Consider the following 27,693-nt stretch of genomic DNA (forward strand, 5'->3'; position numbering starts at 1 on the left):
AACTATTATTTATTGTTTTTTGTTTTTTTTTTAAAAAAAAAGCTTACACTCATTGAGTACAGCAGATAAAATCTCCAAAAGTCATTTCGAAACAGTTGTATTTGGAGTACAGAGTTGAGAATTTTTTTGTCCGATTTTTTTTTTTTTTTTTTTACAATTCTACATTTGAATCAAGGTTGAACTGGCATTTTTATAAATTATGTAAAAACCTGATTAACACAAAATCACAAAAGGACTGTAAGGGACATCAAAACAAAAAAAACAAAACAAAAAAAAACATGATGTGAATTCCATGTTACCCTCTTTATTTATTGTACACAATATACAAACTGGTCCTTTGTATAATTTTCCTCACTAAGCTTACTGTCTTACTCGGATTAAAAGGTGGAGATAAATAAATAAAAAGTATCTAAATATCTCAAAAAGGATATGAGGTAAGTGAGTATGGAAAGCATGTTAACTCCAATAAAACGAGCAAAAAGCAAAGCCTGACAACATACAAAAAAATACAAATTTTCAAGCATGAGATTATTGAATCCATGACCAGATGTGAGAGATCATTTCATACAGTAACCACTTTTCTAATTAGGACAATAATAACAATGTGATTAGAGCAGCACATTGCGCCCATACCGAATAATACAAAAGAAACAAAAAAATAATTCAGCTGATTTACTATATACTGACATGGAAAAATAATGAGGTGACCTGTAAGTTGAGAGAACTACAGCTAACAACACTTGGGGGGGGGGGGGGGGGGGTTACAGCAAAACACAGGCAGAAATGAGAGTACAAGTTAACAACATAGTACAGACGGAGATGCAGGTGTCTTGCAGATAAAAACAGCTTCTCCAGTTCTGCTGTGGATCAGAGAGTACGAGAGGCAAAACGTGATATACTGACCACATGGATGTTGTATTGAGAGAGTTGTCTACAAAGAAGCTGAATGCGTCTTACCTTCACTGATTAGTGCACATTATCTGTGCTTGTCAGAGGATTTATGAGTATGACTGTTAAGGGAAATGATAAATCAATCAAAGACTGATATGCTGACAAGTACTGAAATATTGATAATCAAAAACATCTGTTTAGTTATATAACAGAAACGAGCCTCAAAGCACCACTTACTTTCCCCATCATCTAACTGTGGTATTAGAAGGTAGTGATGTAGATCAGGAACCCCAAAATAATGAAAGCCTTTTTCCATTACAGGAAATGACAAAAACTTAATTAATGCTTGTGAAAAGAGCCCGTGTGTAAATTACTGCCTACTGTATTTGTGACACAATGACTCTGTGAAATGTCCAATTGAACTGACGAGATCCCAGTTAAAGAGCACAGGGTCAGTTCAGCTTGTGTCAGAGGGGGCTACAGCTATTAAAGATAGAAATAAGCCTGCAGTTAAATGCTCAAATGAGAAAAGTCGAATGGTGATAGGCTGAGGATTAGTGTACTAATTATGTTTACAAGCAAGGACTCTTGGCTGGCTGGCTGGCATCTACTGCAATTTTGAACCGTTATTGCATTCGAGTGTGTTTGGTGACACAAGATAGATAAAAATGGAGGTAATTCTCTCATAATGGAAACAAATGGGAAACAAATTTAGTGCAGTGACTGGCAGTACTGAACACATGTTGAAACGCTGGTGCACAGATGTTTACATCATTGTTAAACAAGCTAAGGCAGCCAAAAACAGCAAAGCACCTAACCCCTACAGAAGCAGTAAGTTAAAAAAACTCAAATGTATAAATACTCCATATCTTTAAATATGAAAATATTCACACTCATCAGTACAAAAAACCCCATAGTTATGATTTAGGTGTCATGTTCAAGGATATTGCTTTTTCTCTTCCTTTCCTCCGCTGGAATCCCTCTTCTCTTTCTTTTCAGATTTCTCTTTATCGTGTCTGGACTCCTGTAGCAGAAGAACACGAAGACATACGAATTGAAACAGATCAGTGGTGATGGAAAGAAAGCTACATGGATATTTAGCATTAATTTAAGTCTAAATCTTTCATGTAAACAATAAAAACACAGATGACGGAGGATAAGACTACAAGTTAATCAATTAAAAGATCATGTGTTCTACAAACAGATCAGGAGAGAGAGTGACACTGATAGAGGGTGACTAGCTGAGTTGACCTTTTTGCCTCCAGAGGACGTCCGCTCAGGTTTCACAGAATCTGCCTTCTCTTTACTGGAAGATTTGGATCTTTTGCTCTTCTCTTTTTCAGCTGAAAGCGGGGAGTCACAGGAAGGACTCGTGCTCTTGCTGTTTTTGGAGGAATCTGGGAGGAGAAGATTTAGTTAGTTTAGTGCGTTATGGATAGGGTTTGTTGCACTGTACTAGCTGGCGAACGGCTGCTTGTCAAGGACAAACGCACTTGTTCCATTCTCATCTTTTTTACGTTTGGATTCTTGGCTCGTCTCACGGTCATTGACAGCATGGTCCTAAAAGAGAAACAACACAACATAGGATTTATTGTTAATGAACTGTGACAATAAATAATTCATTTACTGACTGACAGATGACTGTTTACCAGCAATGAAATAATTTCACCTATCACTTGTTGCTACTCTTAGTCCAACTAATATGTTCACTGGCAAACTGAACAAGGAAGTAAATAAAAGAGTTGTTAACTTGTTACTGACTCTTTTCCTGTCTTTCCGATCCTTTTCTTCCTTCTTCTCTTTGGACCGGCCCTGTGTGTTGTCTGAATCTTTCTTCTCCATCTCCCTCTCTCTGCTCTTGGACCGGGCTACTGAATTGTAGTTGACGTGGTGCTGCAAAGACAATTACATAAGAACAGAACAAGACAAGACAAACATATTTTTAAAGTTTTCAGGGGTGTCTTTATATTGACACTATATCACTACTTAAGTTAGTGTTACAAATAAATAACCTACATTTGTAACAAAACAAGGGTGAACTATGAAATAGTCTTTGTTACCCAAGTCCCAAACATTGCCTGATAATTATATTTCTATTCATGTATCTATTACTGAGATTTAAAATACTTAAAACAAAACACTTTAAGCATTTGTCAGTTTGTCAAGGAAAGAAGTTGATAAATGACACTGTTGCACCACTAATGATGCCCAGATCATTATTGATCAAGCTGACTGATTCTAAATTTCATTCATTACAACACATCACATCTAAGTTCCAAAACTTGCAGTCCCGTGTCTCCGAACCAATATGATTTAACAATTATCACAACATGCTTTGATTAAAATCCACTGGTCGTATTGGTACTGGAGGACTAGTGTTAGCTCCCAGTGAAAGCAGGACTCAACAGTGAAGTAGGTGATGAATCAGCGTAACAGCAAAAACTAGAACTCATGAAAATAACTGGAAATATTCTTTGAGAGTCCACAATACAGTTATACAATACAGCGACAATGCTTTAGTTTAAGTCTCCCTATTTAGAAATTATAAGCAGTATATAAACATTTAACAAAAGGGTTATAACACACTATAATGTGGTTTGAAGCAGATACAAGTGTTTATTTATGAATAACTATAACTCCTCCTGTGGGCACGCAGAAGTGGAGGCTGGTGTATAAACTGCTAATGAATGACAATATTGTAAAACACAGCTGTAACAATAACATATATATATATATATTTTGTTTTCATATTTTATGGTTAAAGGGGGAATTCACGTTATAATGTTACCATACGGAGCATATATACTATACTATATATATAATGTTGATGTGGGAGTAAGGCAAATGCTATTCAATGACTGTGATGTTTTTCATAATAATGGAGAGCCTTCCACTAGGACTTCATATTTTCTATCTTATAACACTGAATCACAGTCGACAGTAACATTGACACTGATCGACAGACTGAAGTGCAAGGTTACAGATGTGCAGGGATGATACAAACATAGATTGAAGGCTAGAATTGCTGCCTTAAATATTAGCTTGAAGGGAGAGAACACTAATGAATTTATTTTTCTGTTTGTACTTAATTCAGGTTAGTTAGTTGGGACTTTTTATGTTCAGTGTCAAAAAATTGTGATGTTTACGCTACACCTTTCTTTATTTTCAATTCAATTTGGTCTAAATTAACTGCAATGATTTGTGTTGTCTTCAATTAATTTATGTCATCAAGTGACCAATTAATTTTCCATTCTGAAATAAATCATCACATTTTCAGGTCACTGCTACTATCTCAGAAGATTAAGACTAAACTACTCAATATTTCTTACATTAAAAATCCATCAAATGACGGTGTGCAATGTGCATGGGGTTGTTTGTATTGATGAACCCAGAGATCATCACCCTGTGAAGCCTTTTTAGCACAATTTAACTCATTGTTTTGGTTTTTACATCCAGCAAATTCCTCTCATCAACCCAGTTTCCATCTGCAGGAGGCAGCTGTTACCTGCCTCACTGAACACGACCTGCCCAGCATCAAACAGCAGACAAAGTTAAGGGCTAGCTGATGTACACTGAGATACTACTGAGATATTTTTCCTCAAAAAAAAGAGAGCTGAACAGACACAGAATATTGGACTTATTTGTCATAGAAATACTGTACTTTTTATTTTACAACAATTACCTGACAGCTTTAAATTCAGATTTTTAATAAAAATAAATGAGGATGTGTTATCATAGATTAAAGTAGCCAGCGGTATTCATGAAGTATTAATACATTAATGCATCAATAATGTATATTATTGTCAAATTGAATGCTAATTCCCATCAGCTGGGTGTGGACACTTTTGCCATAAACATAACTTTATAAAAAGGTGATAATATTTCACATGTAGAGTTTTTAGCTTGTTGCGCTGCCTCCAAGTGGTCAAAATATGGGTAATGGTGAAACATGAATCAATCCACTACTACTTTCCTTATTACAAAGTGTGAGGACACAAAAGACTGGATAGATGGAGAAAATCAGACATCTAAAATGTGTTATTTCCTGACACATTTTGAGCACCTGAACAAAGACAACAGACAATCTGAGAGAAGGTACGAGTAGCAGAGGCAGTTCAAACCTTGGATGTGGACTCCTTGGGTTCGTTGCTATTGTCCTGTAGGGATGAATGGAGATGACAGATGAGCTGGGAGGGGGTGGGGGTTGGGAGGAGGTTGTCAGACAGCAGTAGAGAGTTGGAAGAAGGGGTGGGGAGGTGGGGAGTCGGGGCTGGCCGGACCAACAGCATACTTCTCCCTTGACCTCTGACCTTCAAGGACTAAGGCTTTGACAAGGTTATTACATAGAGGAGAGTTCATAGGCTCAACATCTGGAATGTCAATACTTAAAATAGAAAAACCCTGAGCATATATGAAATAACTGCTAGTCATATAACTACAGACATGTCTGCAATTTCAGGCAGCATAATATAAAAGGTCCTATATCGCAGCTGGTATTCAATACATCTAAAGTGCAAGTGCTCTAAATAATGTGTGTGTGCTCGTGTGTGTGTGTGTGTGTGTGTGTGTGTGTGTGTGTGTGTGTGCCTGTGTGTGCAAGACAAATCACTCAATTCTTATGTGCTTGACTGCATCCCTACATAGGTAACTGTTGCTGTCACTTACAGTTCAGGAATGGATAAGACACAGGGAGCCTATTTCTCTGGTGGAAGGGTAAAATAAAGACCTATCACAAGCTTCCCGTGGATTGGGCAACGCTCCAGACGATTCCGGCTTCGCCCACTCTTTCCCTCCCTCTCTCTCTTTGTAGGGGCCGGCTTATTTTCCTCTGCATTTTTGGCTGATTCAAAACTGCGACATTCATTTTCTCCGTTGATCTCGGTTGCTGGTGGCTCTGATTTTCCATTGAATGCTTGCCAGGAGGTAGTACGACTGTTGATGCTGATGGCTGGTAGTTGTGGGGATAGCGCTGAAGGGGCCGGCAGGACTCACTGGACACGCATCATGTGATGTGAAGGCCGTTTTAACAAACGGAGATAGAAGGGGGACCGATGACTCAGCCGCAGCAGAGAGGTTTTGCTGGACACCATCCGGCTCTGCGCTGGATCCGGGCACGTTGAGGGGAAAGTAAAATACTTTACATCACTTTAACCAGGGAATCTTCTCAGCGGGGAAAAAACGGGGAAAATAATCTTGGGCACCATTTCAAGTAGTGAAATACTGCTCTCGATGTTACAAAAACAAAATCTTTGCCATTGGAAAAGGTGAAAGCTCTTGACTTGGCAAGCCATTTTACTTCAGGTGGATATTATTCTCAAAAAGCAAAAAAATCCACAAGGAATATAGAAATGCTTTAAAAATTTCTTTCTTCCAAAGGCACACTGACTGCTTTCATTAATATGAAAATAGATAAATATTTCTATATGAAAATACTCAATATATACAATATTCTCTTGGCTAAGTCCTTGAGGGGATTTTTCTCCCAATTCTGCAAAATATTATGCTGATGTCCATGGAATGCTTTCCAACTCCCATGGATTTGGTTGGGATTTCCAGATGCCATGCCTGCATGTACGACAACTCTCCTTGGTGGTCTTCAGGGCAGCTGGAATGTGCAACGGCAGGGAACGATCCGGCAGATAGAGAAGAAACGGGCACAGCCTTCCTCAAGCCATACTAACCTTAACAGACGAGGAGTGGGACGGAGAAGAGTGACTGTCGAGCTTTCGTCTTTTGTGATCTGTAAAGACAAGAAGAGGGACATTTGTGTTCAAATGAGCTGCACATTAAACCTTCAAGGAAAGCTTCCATGTATCCATTCATGACTGACAGACAATTCCTATTCCAAATTTCTCCTTAAAATCTTAATCACATCCATGTGATTCAATATTGTTAAAGAAGAAAACACGACCCTCCCAAGGGGGTGAGCACTTGTATAGACAGTATATGTGGACTGACAGTGCAGTCGAAATGTTTCCATACATTTTATGAGCTGCGTGAAGAACACCGCAGTACAACAGACAACCAGAAAGGCTCCTTACCCCTCTCAGATTCGGCTGACTCTGATCTGGGAACTGGTGACTTGAGGGACCCGGCCACAGCGCTCCTGTCTCCTTTCTCCTTGCTCTTGGACTCCTTGATGGCGTCGCGCTCCCTGGACGGCTCCGCGGGCTCCCCGTTGCCGGCTTTGGCCTTGTCGTCTTTGCTGCTCTTCTCCTCAGCCTTCACTTTCTCCCTGTCTGCCTTGGGGGTCTTCTCCTTACCCTCACGTGCCGCCCGCTCCTCCTTCCCCGCCCTCTCGTCTCTCTGCTTCTCCCGACGGTTCTCCGCCTTTGTCTCAGGAGTGCTGCCTGGCGTCTTTTCCTTTTTCTCTTTTTTCTCCTTCCCGCTCTTCTCTTTGTCGTCCCGTTCTTTAGCGGCTTTGGTGCTGCAAAGGAATTTATTCTTTTTTAAATTCTTTATTTGAAATGTTTCATACAAGATTCTGCTGCTCCTTATACAGTATTATATTCCTTCTGAGCTATTGTAACACAAGGCAATACCAACTATAAGTGGACACGATATCAGTACTCAAATTTTGATGCTTTTTTAAAGCTTTGTTTTGAGATAACTTGGTGTCATAGCAGTTCTTCAGATGCCTACCTGTTGAGAGCACCGTTCCCGTTGCTGGTGGTCACTTTGGCCGCTGCACTGTTGGCTTTGTTCACTGGCTTTGTGGTCCCCTGAGATTTATCTTTGCCCCGATCTGCATAAAAACAAACCACTGTATGAGCATGGTGAATTAATACTGTGGCACCTGTTAGATGTAAAACACACACCATGCTGTTCCAAACTGAAGAGTTGTATAACAAAGATCGATGCTTTATGGCATTCAACTTATCATGTGGATTGTAATTGCTCCAATTCTATGAAGCCAAACACTTTCAGGGCGAAAATAATATGCAGATAGACAACAACAAAAAAAGCTTACGCATTTTAATACTCAGATGTAAAGAAACAACAAATCTAAAAAAGAATGACTCAGCAGAGGCGATGGCAAAGATCTAAGCTAAATCTGGTAGAATACCATAACGTACCCGGTGAATTACTTGTGAACTAATAAAATTACGGCATTCAAAACAGCCTCGACGTGTTTGTAATCACTCACCGCCATCTTCTGACGTCCCCTCCTCTGTTTTGCTTGTGCTGGTGGCAGGCTTGCCTGTGCTGCCGGGGCCGTTCTGTTGACTGGCAGGGGTGGCGCTGCGCGCTGGCTGCTCCTTGTGGTGAAACTCGTTCTCAGGGACCATGTGCACCTTCTGGCTTTTCAACCGACCTGAATAACTGCAAGATGCAAAGGGTTTGCACAAGGCAGAGTTCAAAGAAACTTCTGAGTGTCACACAGTGTAAAGAAATATAACAAAAAAAAGTCAGGTAACTGAGCTTAGCGCAGCATTTCCCTGCAGATACTGAACCATGCATACCCAGCTATTAATAAACAATCATGGTCATGATCATCAAGTGGTGATCAGTATCCACTTAAATACAGACTTCACCAAGAAAAGGAATTCAGGTTGTGCGCTATCTAGCAGACTGGACTTGCAATATACTGCAGCTTTAAAGAATCAATATTGCATTAGGAATCTCAGGTTCTACCAATTTAAAGTGGCTTGACGAGATCATCCTTTTAACAGACACTTGATATATAATGCTTCATATTAATGCGCCTCCCATGTTCCGTAACAAAGCTCAAACATCTGGGTTACAGTCTCCACTTGCCACTCCTAGATGTCTGAACAGATGTAATAAAACATCTGTGAATCAGATCAGATAACTCGCACTACTTTTTCTTCAGGACCCCATCTTCCCATGTTTCCATTTTATTACCACACTTCACATAATATATGTTAACTGTATGCTCCACAGAGAGCTGAACAGCACACAATGCTGTGTTACCCCATTGCTAAGGCATAGAGGTCTGGCCTCTTGTCCTTCTCCTCGAGGCAGATCTTGTGGACACGGCACTCCAGCGCTTGGCCGAGGTTCAGGACCTTGGGGTAGCAGGGCAGGATCTTTGTAAGCACAATGAGAATATTCCGGATGTGGGTGTAATCTCCTGTCTCCAGGCAGTGAACTGAAGCCTGGATGGAGCAGAGACAGGACAGGATCATATGTGAATACAGACTGCTATTATCAAGACAAGAAGAAAAATAATAATAACGAAGGGCTACTCACTTTAGTCAGCATGTAGTGCCATTTGTGCACCACGTGCCTGAAGTTCTCATAATCGAGCTGATCTGCTTTGTTCCCTCCATCGAAGCCTGTGGCTCTGAAGATGGTCAGGAAGCCAGGGTAATTGACACACTCCTATGACCACACAATAAGAAGAGACAGATTAATTCGCCGCTTATTTTACATCAGAAAATTACAAATAAATCCAGGTGACAGGTGTAGAGAGCAGGCCGAACTGGACACCTTCTCATAGACGGCACGGTCACTGTGCCAACGGGTCACCGTCTCCAGCATGCAGCAGAGGAAGCGTCCGTAGCGATGAGACTCATTCTCCGTACAGCTGGCCACAGTGTAAATGATAGCAGAGAACACCTGCAGGGTGACACAATGTAGTGCATTTGCTTAAATAACAAAATATAATTTAAATAAAATTGTTGCACATGGAAAAAGGCTACAAAGTCTGTATTCATTTTATCAAAGCTTTGACACTCAAGATCCGCTGCACTTAACAGTGGTCTGACTGATTTTACAAAAATGGTCTTAACAGGCCAGCAGTTACTAAACGTCTCTTTCAAGCTTTAATTTGACTGTGCACTTGAGTGGTCGTTGAACCACTTTGACACTTACATTTATTATTCAGTGTTACTTTAATGGATATTTCTACCACTTCTGTTCTGCTGACTGGGCCAAATTAGAGCCTTCACTATGCTCCTTCATTAATCACATTATTAATGTTTTTTCTTCTAAAGCACTTAGTAGCTTTAAGCAGGCTGCTATAAAATGTAGTTTAATTAACTATCACCATCATAAAGGTGTAAGAGCCTCTGTATGTAAGTATATAAGTGTCTTACCCTGTCATAGCACAGGAGGGTGCAGAAGTTGGGCGTCTTCTGCTGGTGGACCAGCTCGACGAAGCGGGCACAGTACACAGCGTCGATGGAAGAGAAGATGCAGCGAGGGAACAGACATAGCTGCAGGAACTTTGTTATAGTCTCGTTCTTTGTGGATTCTGTCAGTAAACATTTTAAGTTGTATTAATAACAGATATGAAATGAACATTAGATTTACCTCAAATATTGGTGCTGTGATTATGGCCTGATCAGCTTTGTCCACCTTTACTACATTAACAGATGAATTGTGTCTCTAAATGGAGATCAAACTTAGCCATCTGTAATATACTTCTGAAAGCTTCCATTCACGTAGTTGCTGTATGTCCTTTTAGGAGGCTCTGAATTCACACTTTGTAATTCATGTGGCTGAATGCATATCTATGTTTTGGTCTATAAATACACTCATAAATACCTCAGCATGCATACATGCATACATGCATACATACATACATGCATACATACATACATACATAGGCAGAGTAAGATGCATCCATAGTGTCACTGGCATGAACATTAGGATACTTACTGGCCAACAGCCAGTTGTCTTTCTCCAGTTTAAGGCGGTGTAGAACCCTTTGGACGTGCTCCAGCTGCTTTTTCTCCTCCTCCTGCAGTTTTTCCTGCAGGGCGGTGCAACGCTCCTTCTCCTTCTTTTTCTTATTTAAGGGCTACGTTGGAAGGAAACCACGAGAATATCCACACCATAAATACACACACTGTCAGCGACTTATAACTGCCACTCTTTCACATTATCTCTTATACAATCACTGACTCCCTTGCATTAGCTGAATGTTTTGAACTAAATGTAACAAGATTATGCTGCAGCAATTATTGTAGGCCACTCCACACAAACGCTTCAGTTAATTGTAAAATGTAAAAATGGTCATGAGTGGTGTTTAAGTGTGGGCTGTGGACCAACTACTCACTATCTCCGGGTTCTCCTCGATGGCTTTGATCTGGGTCTTGAGCTTGTTGACCTCCCGCTCGTAGGCAGCATGTGGAACGGCCAAGTCGTACATGGTGAGGGACCAGAAGGTGGCGTAGAACTGAGGGCGGAGGTCGTCCCAGACCCTGGCTGGATGGAGGGACATCACAGCCTCGTGCACCGGTGTCATCACCTGTTCACAGGCTGCCACATACTTGTGTACCTTCTGCTGTTGCCGGTTGCCTTTCTCTGCTTTCTTCAGCTCATCGTACTTCGACTGTGAGTAAAGACGTAAGGGGTCCATTTTCTCATTTTATTCTTTCAAGACCACGGTGTCTTGATTTTAAATAGTTTTAGTGATAAAATACTTTCTTACAAATAGCACATAAAGATTGTATAAAATGACAATGCAGTTAGAGAAGCGAAGCTCAGTCGAGTACTGACCTACTAACATAATTTTCCATACTTTTCACACTTCACAAACTTAAAAACCCTGTTGTAAAGACATCAACCACCAGATAATCTGCCCACTTCCTTCATAAAAGTAAACATTCTGCACACAACTCAAACAATACAAATCCAACTTTTGAATCTCTTGGCCAAATTGTATGCCGGATCATTTGTCTTGATTATAAAGACGAGAATCTCTCTCAATAACAGAAACATAACATGATGCATACTGAAGCTCTGGCAGAGTACTTACCAAAATCTGATGGGCGTACATTGGCCGAGACAGGAAGAAGGCAGCATCATGTGGAGTGTGGAACTGGTTACAAAGGATATCAATGGAGGGAACCCGCTTGATGTAATCCTCTGTGCTTAGGTTGGAGGCCAGAAAGCCACCAAACTGCACCAATGTGTCATGACACTGCAGGAATACAAAGAATTGTGTCAGAAAATAAAGAAAGACAAAAAAAACACGTAGTCTTTTAGATTTATCTTGTTAGGTTTGAAGACTGTTTGCAGGGACTGTTTACTGCTAATCGATTAGATTAATATATTGAAACAGGGTGTGTACCTGGTCATAGAGGTGGCCAACAAGTTTGAGGTGTTTCTCTCCACCCTCTAAGAAAACCACGCCATTTCGTTGCTGGGCCATGAGCAGACACAGTGGCAAGGCCAATTCGTGGTCCAGCAGCACGTCCTTCAGACGCTGTGATGACTTCTTAGTGTTCCTGATCTGGCCAAAGTAACCACCCTGTTGATGGAGTCACATCAATAATGTGGTGAGCTCAGGTGCAGCACGCTACGCCAGGTAGCCATACAGATCTTGCTCAACAGAATGCACCAGGGAATGGTAACTGCACTTGAATTACCTCAGCTTTGAGTTGCTCCCCGCCGGTCATGGCCTCTAACTGCTCTGAGGTCATCTCATCTGTGATCTCTATGCCAGCCATTTTCTGCACCACCTCTTTCAGGATCAACAAGTCAAAACTGCAGGGAGAGGAGGGATGTTTAAAACAAAGCACATTTCCTGACACTCTAAAACAGGGGTATTCAACTAAAGTTCGAAGAGGTCCAGTTCGAGAAAATTTCCTCAAGCAAAGGTCCGGGACATCATAATGTCTAACTTGCGTTGTGAGTTAGTGTGATATATAATGAAGTAGCCTAGTAGTTGTATCAACGTCTGCATGTAATCAAAAACTGACAAATAAAGAAAGTACAATTCAAAAACATTTTGACCATATTTACTGTCACTTAACATTGAACTATACAGATATATAAGACTGTAGATATGTATAATGTTCTCTCTCTTCTCTCATTAACTAAAAGAAGGGCTGCATTTAAAAATAAAATAGAGAAAATAAATAAAATAGCTTTTGAAAAATTATGCATCTTAAAATAAAGTGCTTAATTTTAGAAAAACAAAATAAAGTGTAGCAGCAGCTTGAGTTTCCCTTTTTCTTTGTTAACTGTTTCACATCTTGACTTAACAGTCTCAACCAATTTCACAATAAATAATGTGTCTTCTCTCACTCCCGCTCGCTCGTCTGTCTGGATTCAGAGTCGCAATGTGTATCGCCTGGAATGCACAGATTTGATTGGCTGAGTAGTGTCACGTGGGCTGGCGTAACTCGTATGCAATTGGTCTGTGAGTTTCTTGAGCCGCTAAACCAGTGCCGCAAAGACTAGAAAAACTGCGCCGGTTAAAATAGGAGCGCCCCGTCAAAATCTAAAATCCCTTAATAATTTATTGATTATAGGTCCGGGTCTGTATAGGATGGCGTCTGGGTCCGGACTCGGACCGCCTGTTAGTGACCCATGCTCTAAAAGATGCATAGGCAGTGAAGCAATAGTTAGGCATGGGGTGTCAAAAAAACGTCTTGTGCTTTTCCCAACACAGACACATTTAAGAATAAGTGTAGAATGCTCTCCTTAAAATAATCTTAGGACATTGTATTGTCAACATGTTCGTATGCCCTACTTTAATGTGATATTAAAGGCAGTTGAATAATGTGACTGCTATCCAAACCAATGACTAATGTATTAAAACAAATAGTAGTTACTGTAGGTTACATACAAGTCCAGATAAAAGACTAACCAAGTGAAAACAAGAAAAAAAAAAAAAACCCACTGGTGCTTGGACTCAGCATATCCTGCAAACCAGTCAACCTGGTATTTGTCGTTTGGAGCTACTTACCTCTTCCCTGCTTTTAGCTGATTGGTGACGTACTGAAGAAGGCCAGCCAACTCAATTGGGTATTTTCTGAACACCGCTCCACACAGACTTGCCAGGCCTTGGTTGACAAGAGGAACAGGTGTATGTGAGACACATCAAACAGTTTCTCTCCTTTTGCCATGCAAATGAATTCTGTGACGGCTGTACAGTAACAGGCCAGTTAGCTGTGAAGCCACATACTCTGAAGCCATGAGGAGATGGTGGTGTCGTCATGCTTCATCTTCTCCTTCTCAGGATTGGCCAGAGCCTCAATGATGCAATCTGAAGACAGAGTTAAGTGGAACTACATAGAAAACGGGAAAGAAGACCCCTTTACTCAAACACCCCACTGCCCCCAACAACACACACACACACACACACACAGTTAGCTGACTGAATAAAGTGGGAACAATGTAGGATACAGGCCAAGACATCATAGTTGAGGGATGTGAGGTATTTCAAGGAGTCCACCACAGGAACGATGAGGTTGTCGTACCACTGGATCTGAGACAGCATCTGATATATAACAGGACAGAAGAGGGGATAAAACATCAGCAACTACAGAGGATATACATTATACCCGACAGCTCTCCTAGACAGTAGACACCACTGTGAGGGCCAGAAAAATATAATGCTGTAGAACATTGTGTATTTTCTCCTGCAAAAACCTGAAATTAATTTTCTTTGTAGCTCATTCAAAATGAGACTTAAGTTAAATAAATTTATCACAGCAAAATACACTTACATAATCAAAGAGGATGGTGGGATTGCTATGGCTCAGTTTGCCAATCTGCCTTCCAGATTGTTTCACATTCTCTTTGGTCAACCGCCTGGGAGGGGGGCACAAGACAGGAAACAGCAGATTAAAAACACAAGGCGATGCGAAGAGTGCTGTAGGCAAAGACTGTCATGTCTGTAAGCTTCACAGCAATTGGAAAAAGCTCTTATGGTTGTCAGCTTAAGATAAAAGTAGAATCATCAATTTCTTCAATAGCCGAATGGTGTTGAATAATTACTTGACCAGCAAAACAGTATTCCCAAAGTAAGTCCCATTTTTAATTCTTATGCTGTCTGCGTTCAACTGTCCTTTCAATGCGGCTTAACTTGAGATGACTGGTGAAAAACAACACATTAGCACATCTCTGCATATTTTTACTATCCAATCTAGCCCATCCTATGTTTTATTAAACTAGCAAATATTACATAAATCTAATTGTTTCACCAGAGGTTGTTTGCTTTGGCTTTTTTAAGTCATATGAAGAACAGTAATACCAGATATTAACAGTCTAACAGTCTTGTTTTATTACTGTGAGCAGTGTGAACTAGCAAATGAAGTGGGTGCGTCTGTGAAGGAGAAGCAGTAGAACGATGGCCTTGATGTCCTGATGGTAGTGAATGCCTGCTGATAGTGTGGTGTGTTCAAAGTTGAATTCATTGTCCAAAGCATTTCAGTATCTGAAGCTCTCCACAGATGATGGCAAGGTCATGTGTGATGCAGGGTAAACATAGTGCAGTTTGTCAGTATGGAAACATACAGCTCTGAGACTCGTCCCTTGAATGAATGGGGAGCCTTTCTTATTCATTCAAGGCTTACTTTATCTTTTCTAAGTACTGCTTCAGTCTGCAGAACAGGACAGGACTGAATTAGCTGGGAAAAAAGTATCTACACATTTTAAATAAACACACAAACACACAATGGGAAGCACGCAGCCTACAAGGACACAAGTACTGACCTGGTGTTTGGATTGGAGACACAGCAAAAGTCAAGAAAGACAGATGATTGCAAAGTTATGGTACACTGGGTTCTGCAAAGTGACTTACTTCATAATGTATTTGGCCCTTTCCACAGTTTGAGCTTTGACTTTAACCAACAATGGATGGCTGGAATATGTCTCATTCTTCCATTGTCCATATAACCGGTACCTGAGGGGGCATAGATAGAGGAACCCCAATTAAAAAGTATGTTTAGCCAAGCAGCACTCAGAAACACTAGCAGGATTGGCAGAATAGGACATAAAAAGGCCAACAAGAATGTAAAATATTACAACTGTAAAAATCCACACACTTTCTGACAGTAAGCTTTAAGGAAACTGCTTTAACATAAACAAAACATGTCTGCTTGCTAAGCTTGCAATTCAAAACAGTCCTTGAATAGTAAAATAGCCAACTCCTGTGTAGCATTATGTTGAACTGCTGTTATGTGTGTGGTTATTTACCAAATAACAGCAGGGTTCATTTCTACTTCTCACTTTAATAAAAAAAAAAAAAAAGGATTGCTCCTTAACGGATCAGATTGATCGTGTCACATCTGGAGCAAGAAATGTCAAGGAATATTTTAAAAGCCCTTAGGATGCAGCAACAAATTCAGTACAAAGAGCAACACACTGTACAATACACTGACACAGCAGAGCATAATTAACTGCACTACTCGTCATATTCAGTTCATATCAAATACTTCCTTTGACAGTGTCGACACAGTCTGGAGTACAAGACAGTGAAATAATCTACAAAGTGCTAATATGTTCAGTAACTAAAGAAGTTGCGTTATTAGCAGCGACAACTAAAGCAAAACAAAACCTTTGGGAGTAGGGAGTGTCGTTGCTCATCAGTGGTGTGACAAATTATTCAAGCAAATGCTCTAAAAATAAAATTCTGCCATTATTTGGGAGCAGAAAAAATGGTTTGCTAAATAACACTGAAAAATGCATTTTAAACAATCAGGTTTTTGCTTGTGTGCGCGCTACTGTTTCCTTGCCCGCAAGTAAACACCGTCCTGGAGCTCTGCCTGAGGGTTTACTATCAGACAACTCCATTAGACAGTCCCACATGTGGTGTGTGTGGGTGTGTGTGTGTGTGTGTGTCTCACCTGTGCTGGTAGGGAAAGAGTTTGAAGAGACCCCACAGTTCCTCAGACATGCAAGCATTACACTCCATCAGCGAGAGAGAAGGGAGTAGCACCTGGTCTGCAATGCTCAGGAAACAACTCAATAGTGTTTCCTGCAATGAACATAAAATCAACATGAATAAGGTCATCACAGTAACATACTACAGTGATAAACTGGCAGATCCATTAAAGTAAAACAACAGTGTTTTTACTCTTTTAGATATGAATCTACTGCGCAGTCCTATACTCACAAATAGTTATTTGTTTTATACTCACCATTTTGTCTTTGACATCCGGTCTGCCATCACTTTGGTACTGAGAAACAAAGGACAGAGTCAAAATAAGATTTAGGCTGTAGAGAAGATGTAATAATGTAATGGTTACCATTTTGTACCTCTTTCATGAAGGCCTTGCCCAGACGCACAATCTTGGCGAAGAGGATAGGGTCATGGGAGAGGTGAGGGCCCAGGTAGCAGAGCATGCTGAATGTGTCCCTGCGTAGGTCCTCGAAAGTCTCTGAAGGCCGGGGGGCCCGCTTGTTCCTCAGTGGATGCATTACACATCCCTTTGCCCCTTTCGGGAGTCCAGCCCTGTGAGGACCAGACCAGTGTGTCAGAGTCTGCCTTAATTTTTGGCTTAGTTATTTATTTTTCATTTATTACTGAACTTGTACACATGAAATGTTGGCATTGTGAGGAGTTAAAGTTCAAACTGCGGAACAAGAGGTACATGCTATTGCTTTCTGACCCGACAACACATTGTGGGCAGTAAGTAAAACATGGGAAAATCAGCACCTTCTGTAAAGAGGCTCCACAGTCAGGTGTACAAGCTGACAGAGTGCCAGTGCAATGGCCTTGTGAGAAGTAGCATAGAAGGCAGGCATCTGGTCCATAATACTCTGGGCGTGGTGCCAGTCTCCAATTCTAAGTAGCGCTTCCAGCAGACCGAGCTTCTGGTTATCAGGTGGCTGTGGACACAGAAAAGAGCAACAACTGAGTATCTGTGTATCATTAAATATGACAAAGTTCAGCAACACCAGAGCAGTGGCAAAAACTGAGCACAGCTACTGTCACAGTGATAGGTTTTTAAATAAATAACAAATAATTATGCAGTGTCTGAGACAACTTGGACAGAGAAATGTAAACGTAACCATTCACAGTTTGTTACTGTAGGTGTAATTTTCCATATTTTTGCTTTAATTTTTTTATTTAAATTTTTTTATATCTAGCTTTTAAAAAGTGTATTTCCTTCCTGTCCTGGTAAGACTCTTTGTTCTTCTACCACTCTCAATCATCTGCCTCTCAACATCCATCCACACTGACAGCATTCCTTCTGAACAGGCTTATAATTACAAATGCTTTGATACCTTCTCATTCTTCTCCTCCTCCTTTTCTTTCTCCTTTTCTTTGTCTTCACTTTTCTCTGAGGGCAACACAACCATGACCAGCTTGCGGGCAATCTGCTTGGCCTCTGAGATATCTCGTTTGTGTTCCTCTACGATGGTGGCATCTAGTGGCATAAGCTGGAATGACAGAGAAGCAACAAAAGATGTTTAGGGACAAATTATAATACAGAGGCTTCATACTTGATGTAGGTGAAATAACAATACACTGTGTATAATGTGAATAATGAATACATTTGTCACATAAATCATCCTTTAGACATCACAGGATTCCAGCTTCTAGGTTTAGGTTTGCAAATTCTGACTAACATATGTTAACTGAATGGTTTTCTCTTTTAACTAATGTGACAACTGGACGTGAGCTGTTCCTTTTCCTTACATGTACGTAGAGGTCTTCCAGCTCTATCAGGTTATGGTGAAGCAGAGCAGCAGCAATGTGGTAAAGTGACTTTGGGGTTTCCTCGTTGGGTTCCTGACGGAAGACACAAGAAAATAAATAAATACATTACCACTGAATATAAGTGACAAAGTGATTCGTGTTATAATCTTGGGATTATAGTTTGGGATTGTTTGGACAGACTGTTGACTGCCATTTAAGATATCTCAAACTCAAACACTATAAAATTACGAGGAAGCATTCTGAAATATACAAGCAGGCTACAACGTGCATATATTTAGCTTTGGATCCTCCTGCTAATGGGTCAGTTTATACTACAGGACACATTCTAGCTTTCGTTACATTTGATTACCCATTCTTGATATTCTCACCTGGTAGAATTTGAACTTAAAGCCCAGGATGTGACAAAGGGTGAGTGGCTCACACATGTAGGACTTGATGAGAGACAGGAAGAACTCATCTTGGTCAGACCGACTCTCATACACCTCAAGGATTATGTCCAAAACACGATTAGGGTCTAAGTTGAAACAACCTGCAGGCAGAAGAAATGGAAAGACTAAGCAGGCAATTGGGAGGAAAAACTGTTCAGTCAGGAAACAGTATTTATATAACACAAGGATAATACCTTTTAAGAAAGAGTCACAAGGGACTTCAAAAGAAGAAATAGATAATGAAAACTCGTCCACACAAGTAAGTCTTCAGTTAATGAGAACAGGTTGTTCCAAAGCCTCAGTGCTACCGAGGCCAAAGTCCTCTTGCTCCGAGTATGGACGAGACTACAGGCAGTCCTTAGTGTGAAGATATAAGAGACTGTGCCCTGTGAGCTACCTGGCCTTGCAAAGCCCTGTATAAGTAGCCGCATAATAGAGTCAATGCAGAATTGAACAAGTGACCAATGGGGGTCAAATCAGGTGTGACGTGGGTTCTGGTGAGAAGCCCGGTGATATAATCCCCTTTGTATATCCTCTTCTAATCCATTATTGTCAATTTACAAAAAGACATGCACATTTAACACTGTAGCTGTAGGATAAGACATAGTAGCACCACGCTTAATGCAGTCGCCCTGAAAAAGACTTGTCTGGTACCTATGAGGGACTTGATGCTCTCCAGGACGATGTGGCTGGTGATGTTGCCTGAGAGGTCTTGGCCAAGCTCAGTGATGAGTTTGGCGTAGCCCTCGTTCTCCTCCCTTAGCAAGTTAAACTTTTGTTGCTTGTAACTGAGAAGAAATTACACAAATATTGGATATGCATTATGAAGCATAATGAGTGTTCCCACAACACTGAAATGCACCTTTTTTTATTTATGCATGTCTTCATCTGTACTTACAATAGTTTAGTCTTGATCTTTACAATCTTCTGATTGAACTGATGGGCTTGTTTTATAAGTCCAAGAGATTCAAGGGTTTCCGGATCCAGCCTCTCTTTCAGGATGGCCTCTGGAACAAAAAACTGAATAGAAAAAAAGAGTTAATCAATTTGTTTTAGTAGTTTATTACAGACCTGGGTGCTGAGTAAAATCAGTGATGCATCTATGACACCAATAGACAGTGGTTCAAACTTCATCCAAAGTTGCCAAATTCTTATACAACAACTACACTATCCCACATTCAGCACAATGAAAATTACTGAGTATATAACTGTGCTAGAACAGTGGCAATTAAGTTGAAAGCAAAGTCATACAAGCTCTTGTATTTTGATGATGAAGTGCATGCAAGAATCACTTTTTTGTCAGTTACATTTAATAATTTGATGTTAATACAGAAATAATATTCCTACCAAACACGCTCCCACCAGTTGTGTGTAATGGTCACGTTTGTTTTTTTCTTCCAGTGCACTGGTCTCTAAATCTGTGAAAAATATAAATTAAAACACACAGTAAAAAAAATAGTTTGCTAACCACTTAAAGCTATACTACATACTATGAGTTACTCTTCACGCAGTACTTCACATACAATAACTCAATGTTTAAAATAAAGACCCAAATTTACCTAGTATACTGAACACATCTGCTAAAATTGATGGCATGTCATCCCGGAGTTCCTGAAAGTAAAACAAAAGTTAACTGAAAATGTTCAAGCTGGAAAAAAAATATTGCTAGCACAAAGACACCCGAATCAGGTTAAAGTTCTTTTTCTTTTTCTCTTTTTCTTGTTTGGCAAACTGCTTTTAAGTGCATTGCCGCCACCCTCTGGATTGGGTGTTATAATTAACAACATAATGTCACACAAACAGGCAACGTAGTGTCATTCCCACACCGCTGCACAACCCTGCATTAATTGCAGCAACTGCCAGATTCGGTCTGAATGCAGCCCGAGCCTATGTCTTTCAATATCACATAATGGTCAGTCTGGGTAAACATTGAAATATAATCTGTGAATTTATGTTAAGTTTACAAACAAACTGAGTGCAAAGCCATGGCATTTAGAGTACAACCATAAAGGTGTTGATTTGTGAGGACTAATGTTTAATGTATGTTTTTTTTTTTTAAATGTTGACCCAAGGAAGACTAGCTGTGATTTAGGACACAGCTAATGGGGATCCTAACAAATAAACAAATAAACCCAGTAACCCGCCAGGACCAATATTATACAGACACACAGTGATGTATAAATTCTGAAAAAAAAGATACTGCAGACACTCAGCATGATGTAATGAACAAGGTTTGTCTCTTTAAATGTACAGCACAGACACTGCTATGTGTTTAATATTGTTTTAACCCTCAAGTAACAATTCTTTAAAAAAGCACTTGTACCATCATGTCCCCAAGGACGCTGGCAACAAGATCCAACTTCAGGTTCCCCTGTACAACTTGCCAGCAGAGCTCGTATAAGGCGGCCTGTATATCTGGAAGGGTAAACAGAAAAGACACAAGACACAATTCATCTTAAACTGAAATGACAGGAAGAGACTCTTCAATACTAAATGCCGCCCTGCAGTTGTATGCCTCCGCCAACCAGTCAAGTTGCACTTTACATCCATGTCTATCCAGACTCATATAAAATATGTAGTGAATACTTAAAAGGAATTGAATAAAATGTATAGTGTATTTTTTGCCTAAATGGAAGTTATCGCCATATTGATGATACATATGTATGATTCCAGTGAATATACACGGTTGAACTCATTAATGCAGAATTATGATAGATGTATTGGCTAAACAGGTACACATGTGCTTGATTGCTATGTAAAGATGGATTCTTATAGACTATAGCTACACAAATGTGGGGCTTTTGTTTTCTCCTGGCATTTTTAGATGCGAAGCCTTTCTATGAGCTGTAGGTGAAACTCACTCACAGGATCACGATTAGCTAGGCGCCCTCCAATACATTGATTGCAGTCACATGATTCTGATGACACTCGTAATTCAGAATGAGGCAGTAAGTGCAAGACAGAATGGACGAGATGAGGGAAAGCCCATACTGTGCCAGCTATTGTTTGTGTCGTTCCAGTCAACATGTTTTCAAAATTATGGCTTAAAACCTATTTTGAGGTCGCAGTGACCTTTGACCTTTGAGTCAAACGTGTCACCTACTTAGTGTCTGACCAACTGTGAAATAGGGTCATCAGGTCTTGAGTTATGGCCAAAAACATATTTCGCGAGGTCACCCTTGACCACCAAATTCTAATCAGTTCATCCTCGAGTCCAAGTTGATGTTGGTGCCAAATCTGAGAAAATTCCCTCAAGGCATTCCTGAGATATTGCGTTCATGACAATGGTCTGGCCACAGCTATCACCGGCACGAAGGCATAAAAACTGACCTAAATCGGGTGTTAATATGAAACACAAATAAAATTGACTGTATTAAGTATTCATCCACTTCAAGAAGGGAAAGAAGTTAAAATTAAAGCCTTGAATGTAAGCAGATAGGTTTGTGTCAGCTTTGCACAACTAGATGCTGCTATTTTTCTCTATTCCTCTTTCCAAGTCTAACCACAAACTCCGAAATGCACTGGGGCTGTAGACTGTACTTTATCAGACATGCAGTAGGCATCAGATCGATAGGACTGGGACCACTGATAGATTAATCGATTTATTATAATTATAACTAATGCTATGTAAAACTTACTTTTCATGCAGGTCTGTGTTTTGATAACTTATTCAGAACATTTCAGTTTGCATTCACAGTTAAGTTTGGTGTTGCAACAACAAAGTCATGGTGACATTCAGCAAATAATTACACTGAAGCAAATACACTGGTGTGAGCAGGCAAGTCACAGCTTGACTGAAAGCTGTCATGTTATGAAAAGGCTATCTGCAGTGTGGCAGTGTTTTGAGAAGCTTGAGAATGAAAATGTGTTTTGTGTGAACAATGTCAAAGGAAACTGAAATCTCCAGGAGACACAGCCAAGTTGCCAGGTCTTTTCGTGGCATTTAACATATTGCCATTTGTTTAGTTATGGTGATGAACGTTTCATTGTTACCTTCTGGCACAAGCAAACACAGCATGTTGTGGATGAATTACAACATTTATATGTACAATGAATACATTTTCCAATTAAAATACAATTATCAACAAATATAACTGTGCCAATTTTTGGATTGCTGATATTTTAATATTATTACATCAATATAAATAAACTTTCACTGCTTTTGCTGTAATAAACATTTCAACTGTAAATTGACTACAAACCTTTTCTTTCAATTATTTTTTTACCAATTGTGATCTAACTCTGGTACATGATTTTTGAATATTTCCTTGTCCTAACTACCACAATTACCATGATGGATGTGTCTCTGTGTGCACAACAGGGAAGCTTTAATACATCAGACAGACAAACGAAAAAAGAGTGTATAGTAACTTACCTCTAATCTCACTTCCATGATCTGTTTTCTCTGTAAGTTCTTTGCAGAGTTGTACGCTATGAAGTAAGGAGACAAAAGTCTGGTCAGTTAGGCTAGTCAAACATGACAATCCATCGCCTGCAAAAGTGCCTATATCTAAAACATATCTACAGTCCCTCTCACATAGCTTTATACAGCTTGTTAAATTATCCCCCACCCATAGAAGGAGGGGAGACATCAGCCACTCTATTCCATCCCCGCTTCCAAAGTCTAAAAAGTCAAGGGTTGAGCGAGCGCTGGTCACAGCCCCGTGCTTGCGGGACCCCACTCCCCACCAAAACTCTGAATATTTGCAGGTAATTTTCACTGAAGCTTCGAAGCCCCAAAAATGTCATTCAAGGCAGCCCTAATGAAATGAGACATTTGGATGACCAACGGTGGATATTCCAAAACTCCAAGGAAACATTTCCCAATCTGGATGTGTCCAAGCTGACAGAAACAAAGACCTAACTCAGGGCTGTCCTCATTGACAATACACAATTCTCAATTGTCCTCAATACACTAGTCGACTATCTCTGCGACCAATTCAACGTGCTCAATCTGCTTAATGGTGGGCTAAGAGGACTAACTAGTGATAACGATAGTAGATATTGATGGTGGACGCACTGTGAGAACTACTGTACATGCAATGATCAGTCAGAGATGCTCAATGGTGCCAAACTGACAGCAGTGTGTTAGGGCCCTAAGGTCAAATCTAGCGTGGTTGATATCCACATGAGGCGGACAGGCCATTTTCACTACTTAAAGCAAAAAGGTTCTGCATTAAATCAACGTCACACCCTGGCATCTCTGACTATGGTTAACCCCACTGTTTCACTAGCACAACTCATTGATATCAGACACAGACAGATCCAAATGTAAACAATTATCAGCACTTGGAAATTTCACTTGCTGCCCGCCACAGAGACGTCACTGCACAGCATCCCTGAAGAGACAGGGAATCTGTAGGGCTTGCTGACAAGGAGCCTCTAAGCTAGACCCTCAAACTAGAGGATTTACCACTGTCCTGCAGAAGCAGACATGCGCTATAATCATGTATTTAGCTGTTTAGTGGGATGGGAATAAAGTTTTTTTTTTTAATGAACAACATTTATTTAGCACTTTGTGGTTGCTGGATTGACTGAAGCTTTACTGCTTCAGGTCATCTATACACAGCAGCTGAAATCATATTAAATATTTTACAACCAGTGCGCAGGGGGAGATCTGTATTAGAGTCAGAGACACAGCTGAAAGGAATATTAAGCATCACACATGTGAGTTTTTCCTCTTGATAGGAACATTTTACAAGTTGCTAGTTTGATGCAACAATCTGAAACTATTTTCTGTCAAAGGCTGTCAGCCACAGACACAAGCTTTATGTACATGAATTGAGTAGTTTGAACTGGTGCATCTCACTGCAGGCCTTCCTTAAATATGCAAGGCCTACAACCACTAAGTAGCTAGCTATGTGGATGAGCCTATTGTGTCTCTGCCCGTACGTGACGGCTGCGCTCAAGAAAATAAGTGAAAATCTTACTCGCGCAATGTTTTCCCTTTTAAGATTGATAAAACTAGCAACCTTATTCTGCCCTGCTTATTAATATCCAGGTGTTGCTTGGGCGAGCTTCTCTGGTGCTACCTAGATCAGTGGGTTTGACGTTGTACTGACAAAGTTGATGTCGCTGTCCAGATATCATTGGTTAGCACCGACCGCATAATTTAGAATGGAAATATAGCTATAACCAATGTCCATTAGTGACCTATAACAAATGGGTTAACGTTAAGTTTCAAAAATATCTTACTTTAATGTTGGCTGACATGGTATAGTGTGCGTTAACGTTACGACTAACGTTAGCTAGTCTCCTTGTCCAAGAGTTTTATCTTTCAGAAGAGAATGCTGTTCAAACAACTTGTTCAATTGTTTCAAACTGCCATGCCTTGAGAATATAACGTTTGAGTCGGTATAGCTAACGTTTCAGCGACCTTGCTATAACGTTGTGTCAAGATCCGTCATTTCCCTCCACCTGATTACTATTACTGTTAACGTTACACAACGCTGGCTATGAAGTGTTTTTTCGCCAACGGCTCTGATTGTGTGTTGGCAGATAACGTTGGCTGATGACCTGAACTTTGGCAACACATTCACATAAAATTTAGAAGGTAGGACGATATCGATGCAGCCGGAGAGTGAGCTAACTACATGGATGCTAACTAGCTTAGCTTTGATAGCCACCATGTTTACAAATTAATAAAAAAATCACTAGAGGGAGCGTAAGCTAGCCAAATTGCTAGCATGCGGGCACCGTTAGCTAGTTGAATTTCAGCAACGACTCCACTACTTAAAACTGAGAAAATCGAATGTATTCACAATCACATGCAAATTAAGTTACACGATTTGCTTTTTTTTTCTTCAAATAGCGTTAGCGGGCCACTTGAAATCTTCTCTAGCTTGCTAACGTTATCGCTTATGTTAGCCCTAGCAAACACACTTGAAGGACTGGCCTTAAACTGCGATGCTAGCTACGTATTTTTTGTTTGTTAGCTTGTATCGATCAACAATTGTTAAAACTATATAACCCCTGGTACTGTGTGGAAGTTAAGCTTTACTCACAACTCGTGTTTTCCTGATTTTTCCCAGTTTTTGATCCATTCACAAGGGAGGATAAGTGTCGCCATCTTCCATACACACAGCCCGGATGTCTAATTCATCATGGCACACAGAGGGTCAAATGTGGTGGTTAGCTGCTGCTGCTAGCTCACTGTTGCATGGTGGGACAGTGAGGGCTGTCTCTGAGAGCTTTGTTAATACGGAACTTTGTGATTCATGAGTGGTAGTGGTGCCACCGGGTGCACGTCAGTTTTATACACCGAGTTACAGTACATTTACCTGAATTTAACAAATTATAGTACAGCCATGGTTTCCCCACTGAAATTGAACCATATTGAAAAAAACAAAAACATTTGTGAAACACGGGTATATGTCAATTACATAAAATATTTTAAGACAGTAGTTTGTATTGCCTTAAAATTTTCATTTATATGTACACCTAATTTGGAAGTATGGATTGACAGCCACGTTGCTAAAATCATCACACAGTCGCAGAGGGTTTATTCTGTTCATGTCAAATCTCCAGACATAAATACAAATCTTAAAGGATGCAATGAGCACTTTGAATAAAAACACAAATTTAATATACACAAATATTTAAATATGTGTAAACATACAGATGTATGCACATTTTCAGCAGTTCAATGCAAAACAGAAAAGATCCAAAATGAAATGATTCATGTAAATTTACAGGCAAGTCCAGGAAGTATTTTTCTCATCTGCCTAACATGAATAGTTAGTATGTATGTGGTGATGTTGAAGCCCACGTGATCTGTTTCTCCAGTTTATAGTGAGATTTTGAGGAAATTAGGGATTTGTTTCTAACTACAATATGATTACACCGTTTCCATAAAATCTGCATCTGCCAACCAGGCCAATACACAGAGGTAAAGAAATATCACAACAATCCACTGAAAGACAAACAAAACAAAGTACTGTATCTATACTCGCAAATTAGTAAGTTGACTTCAAATAGTTACATTCTATTTCTTTATCCTTTCTCTAAAGATTCAAGCAAACAGAAACTGCAAATATAAAATAAGCACCAATTCACAATATATTACACATCTGCGATTGTATAATATACAATTCTGATACTATAATAGTTGACTAAAGAATTCTAAAACTTTGTAATTGTGAATAATTCTATAACTCTTATATATGCAACAGTGGTACACCAAATAAATTGCCATTTTGAAAAAAAAATCTTCTGCACACTTGAAAACTAGGAAAAAAAACTAAACAAAACAAACACACACCTTTCTTAACCATTTTTCAAATTCACCATTTTTTTCTTTTAAAGATTGCAATTATGGCATGTCTGTATTATTAGATATGATTATATATTATACAGTGGAGAAAAATAGTCAAGATATAGGGTAGATTATATGTTTAAGGTTGAGTCAAAATGTTATGTATGACACTGTGAATGCTTCCAATATTCAAAAATAATTTTAGATGCAGCCATCAATTTGTCAAATTACTACATTTGAGCAATACATTACTTTTGCATCCATTCTTTATAGAGAGATGAAAAGAAAATACAAACAGCTGGCTGTATCTATAGTAACATAATCACTTTCATTAAAAAGGATTATTTCAGCATCTATGTGAAATAACATGATTAGAAACCATTAATTTACATTTGATTGTCATTACAAAATATCTATAAATCAAAGTCATCTATAAGGTATAAAAGCAGAACACATACATTTCTAAAAAATACCATCACAAAGAAATCTGAGAATGTCGTATATCATTTGTGGCAAGGCCTTTGAACAGTATGAGACGCCAGTTCACATTATACTTTACTGTGTACATGTTTCAATATATGGCTACATGCCATGCCAAAGTCTACAGTTTAAAAGTACAGCAGGTGAACGCAATATCACTGACACCTTTACAATGTAATGCAGTCCGGTTCAATAGAACTGCAATAAATGCTGTCTTTATGAAGCTCATGATGTTCAATTTCTGTTTAGATTGCGTCAGAGAGGCATTG

General features: G+C 39.7%; 1 protein-coding gene across 2 annotated transcripts; it reads right to left on the reverse strand.

Annotated features, from left to right (window-relative positions):
• Positions 1–25,761, reverse strand: thoc2 (THO complex 2). Of its 2 annotated transcripts, none has more exons than XM_070917353.1 (39): positions 25,695–25,761; positions 23,066–23,121; positions 21,014–21,105; positions 20,250–20,301; positions 20,038–20,108; positions 19,589–19,710; positions 19,345–19,478; positions 18,631–18,791; positions 18,242–18,334; positions 17,827–17,982; positions 17,255–17,427; positions 16,855–17,050; positions 16,737–16,775; positions 16,443–16,573; positions 15,398–15,499; positions 14,322–14,406; positions 13,999–14,092; positions 13,778–13,858; positions 13,559–13,655; positions 12,234–12,351; positions 11,936–12,115; positions 11,621–11,785; positions 10,919–11,194; positions 10,519–10,660; positions 9,954–10,111; positions 9,346–9,474; positions 9,106–9,237; positions 8,827–9,011; positions 8,039–8,214; positions 7,534–7,636; positions 6,933–7,318; positions 6,573–6,631; positions 5,013–5,048; positions 2,653–2,784; positions 2,385–2,451; positions 2,143–2,288; positions 1,839–1,915; positions 958–1,004; positions 1–857 (listed from the first exon to the last, which is right to left on the reverse strand). In XM_070917353.1, the coding sequence occupies exons 1-38, from the start codon at positions 25,757–25,759 to the stop codon at positions 977–979; spliced, it is 4,695 nt and encodes a 1,564-aa protein (XP_070773454.1). In that variant the 5' UTR covers positions 25,760–25,761; the 3' UTR covers positions 1–857; positions 958–976. The 2 variants fall into 2 exon arrangements, with proteins under 2 accessions (XP_070773454.1, XP_070773452.1); XM_070917351.1 differs by having other exon boundaries at positions 1–860.
• Positions 25,762–27,693: the final 1,932 nt, after the last annotated feature.

Source organism: Enoplosus armatus, chromosome 13 (genome assembly GCF_043641665.1).
Source record: "Enoplosus armatus isolate fEnoArm2 chromosome 13, fEnoArm2.hap1, whole genome shotgun sequence".
Classification (NCBI taxonomy): domain Eukaryota; kingdom Metazoa; phylum Chordata; class Actinopteri; order Centrarchiformes; family Enoplosidae; genus Enoplosus; species Enoplosus armatus.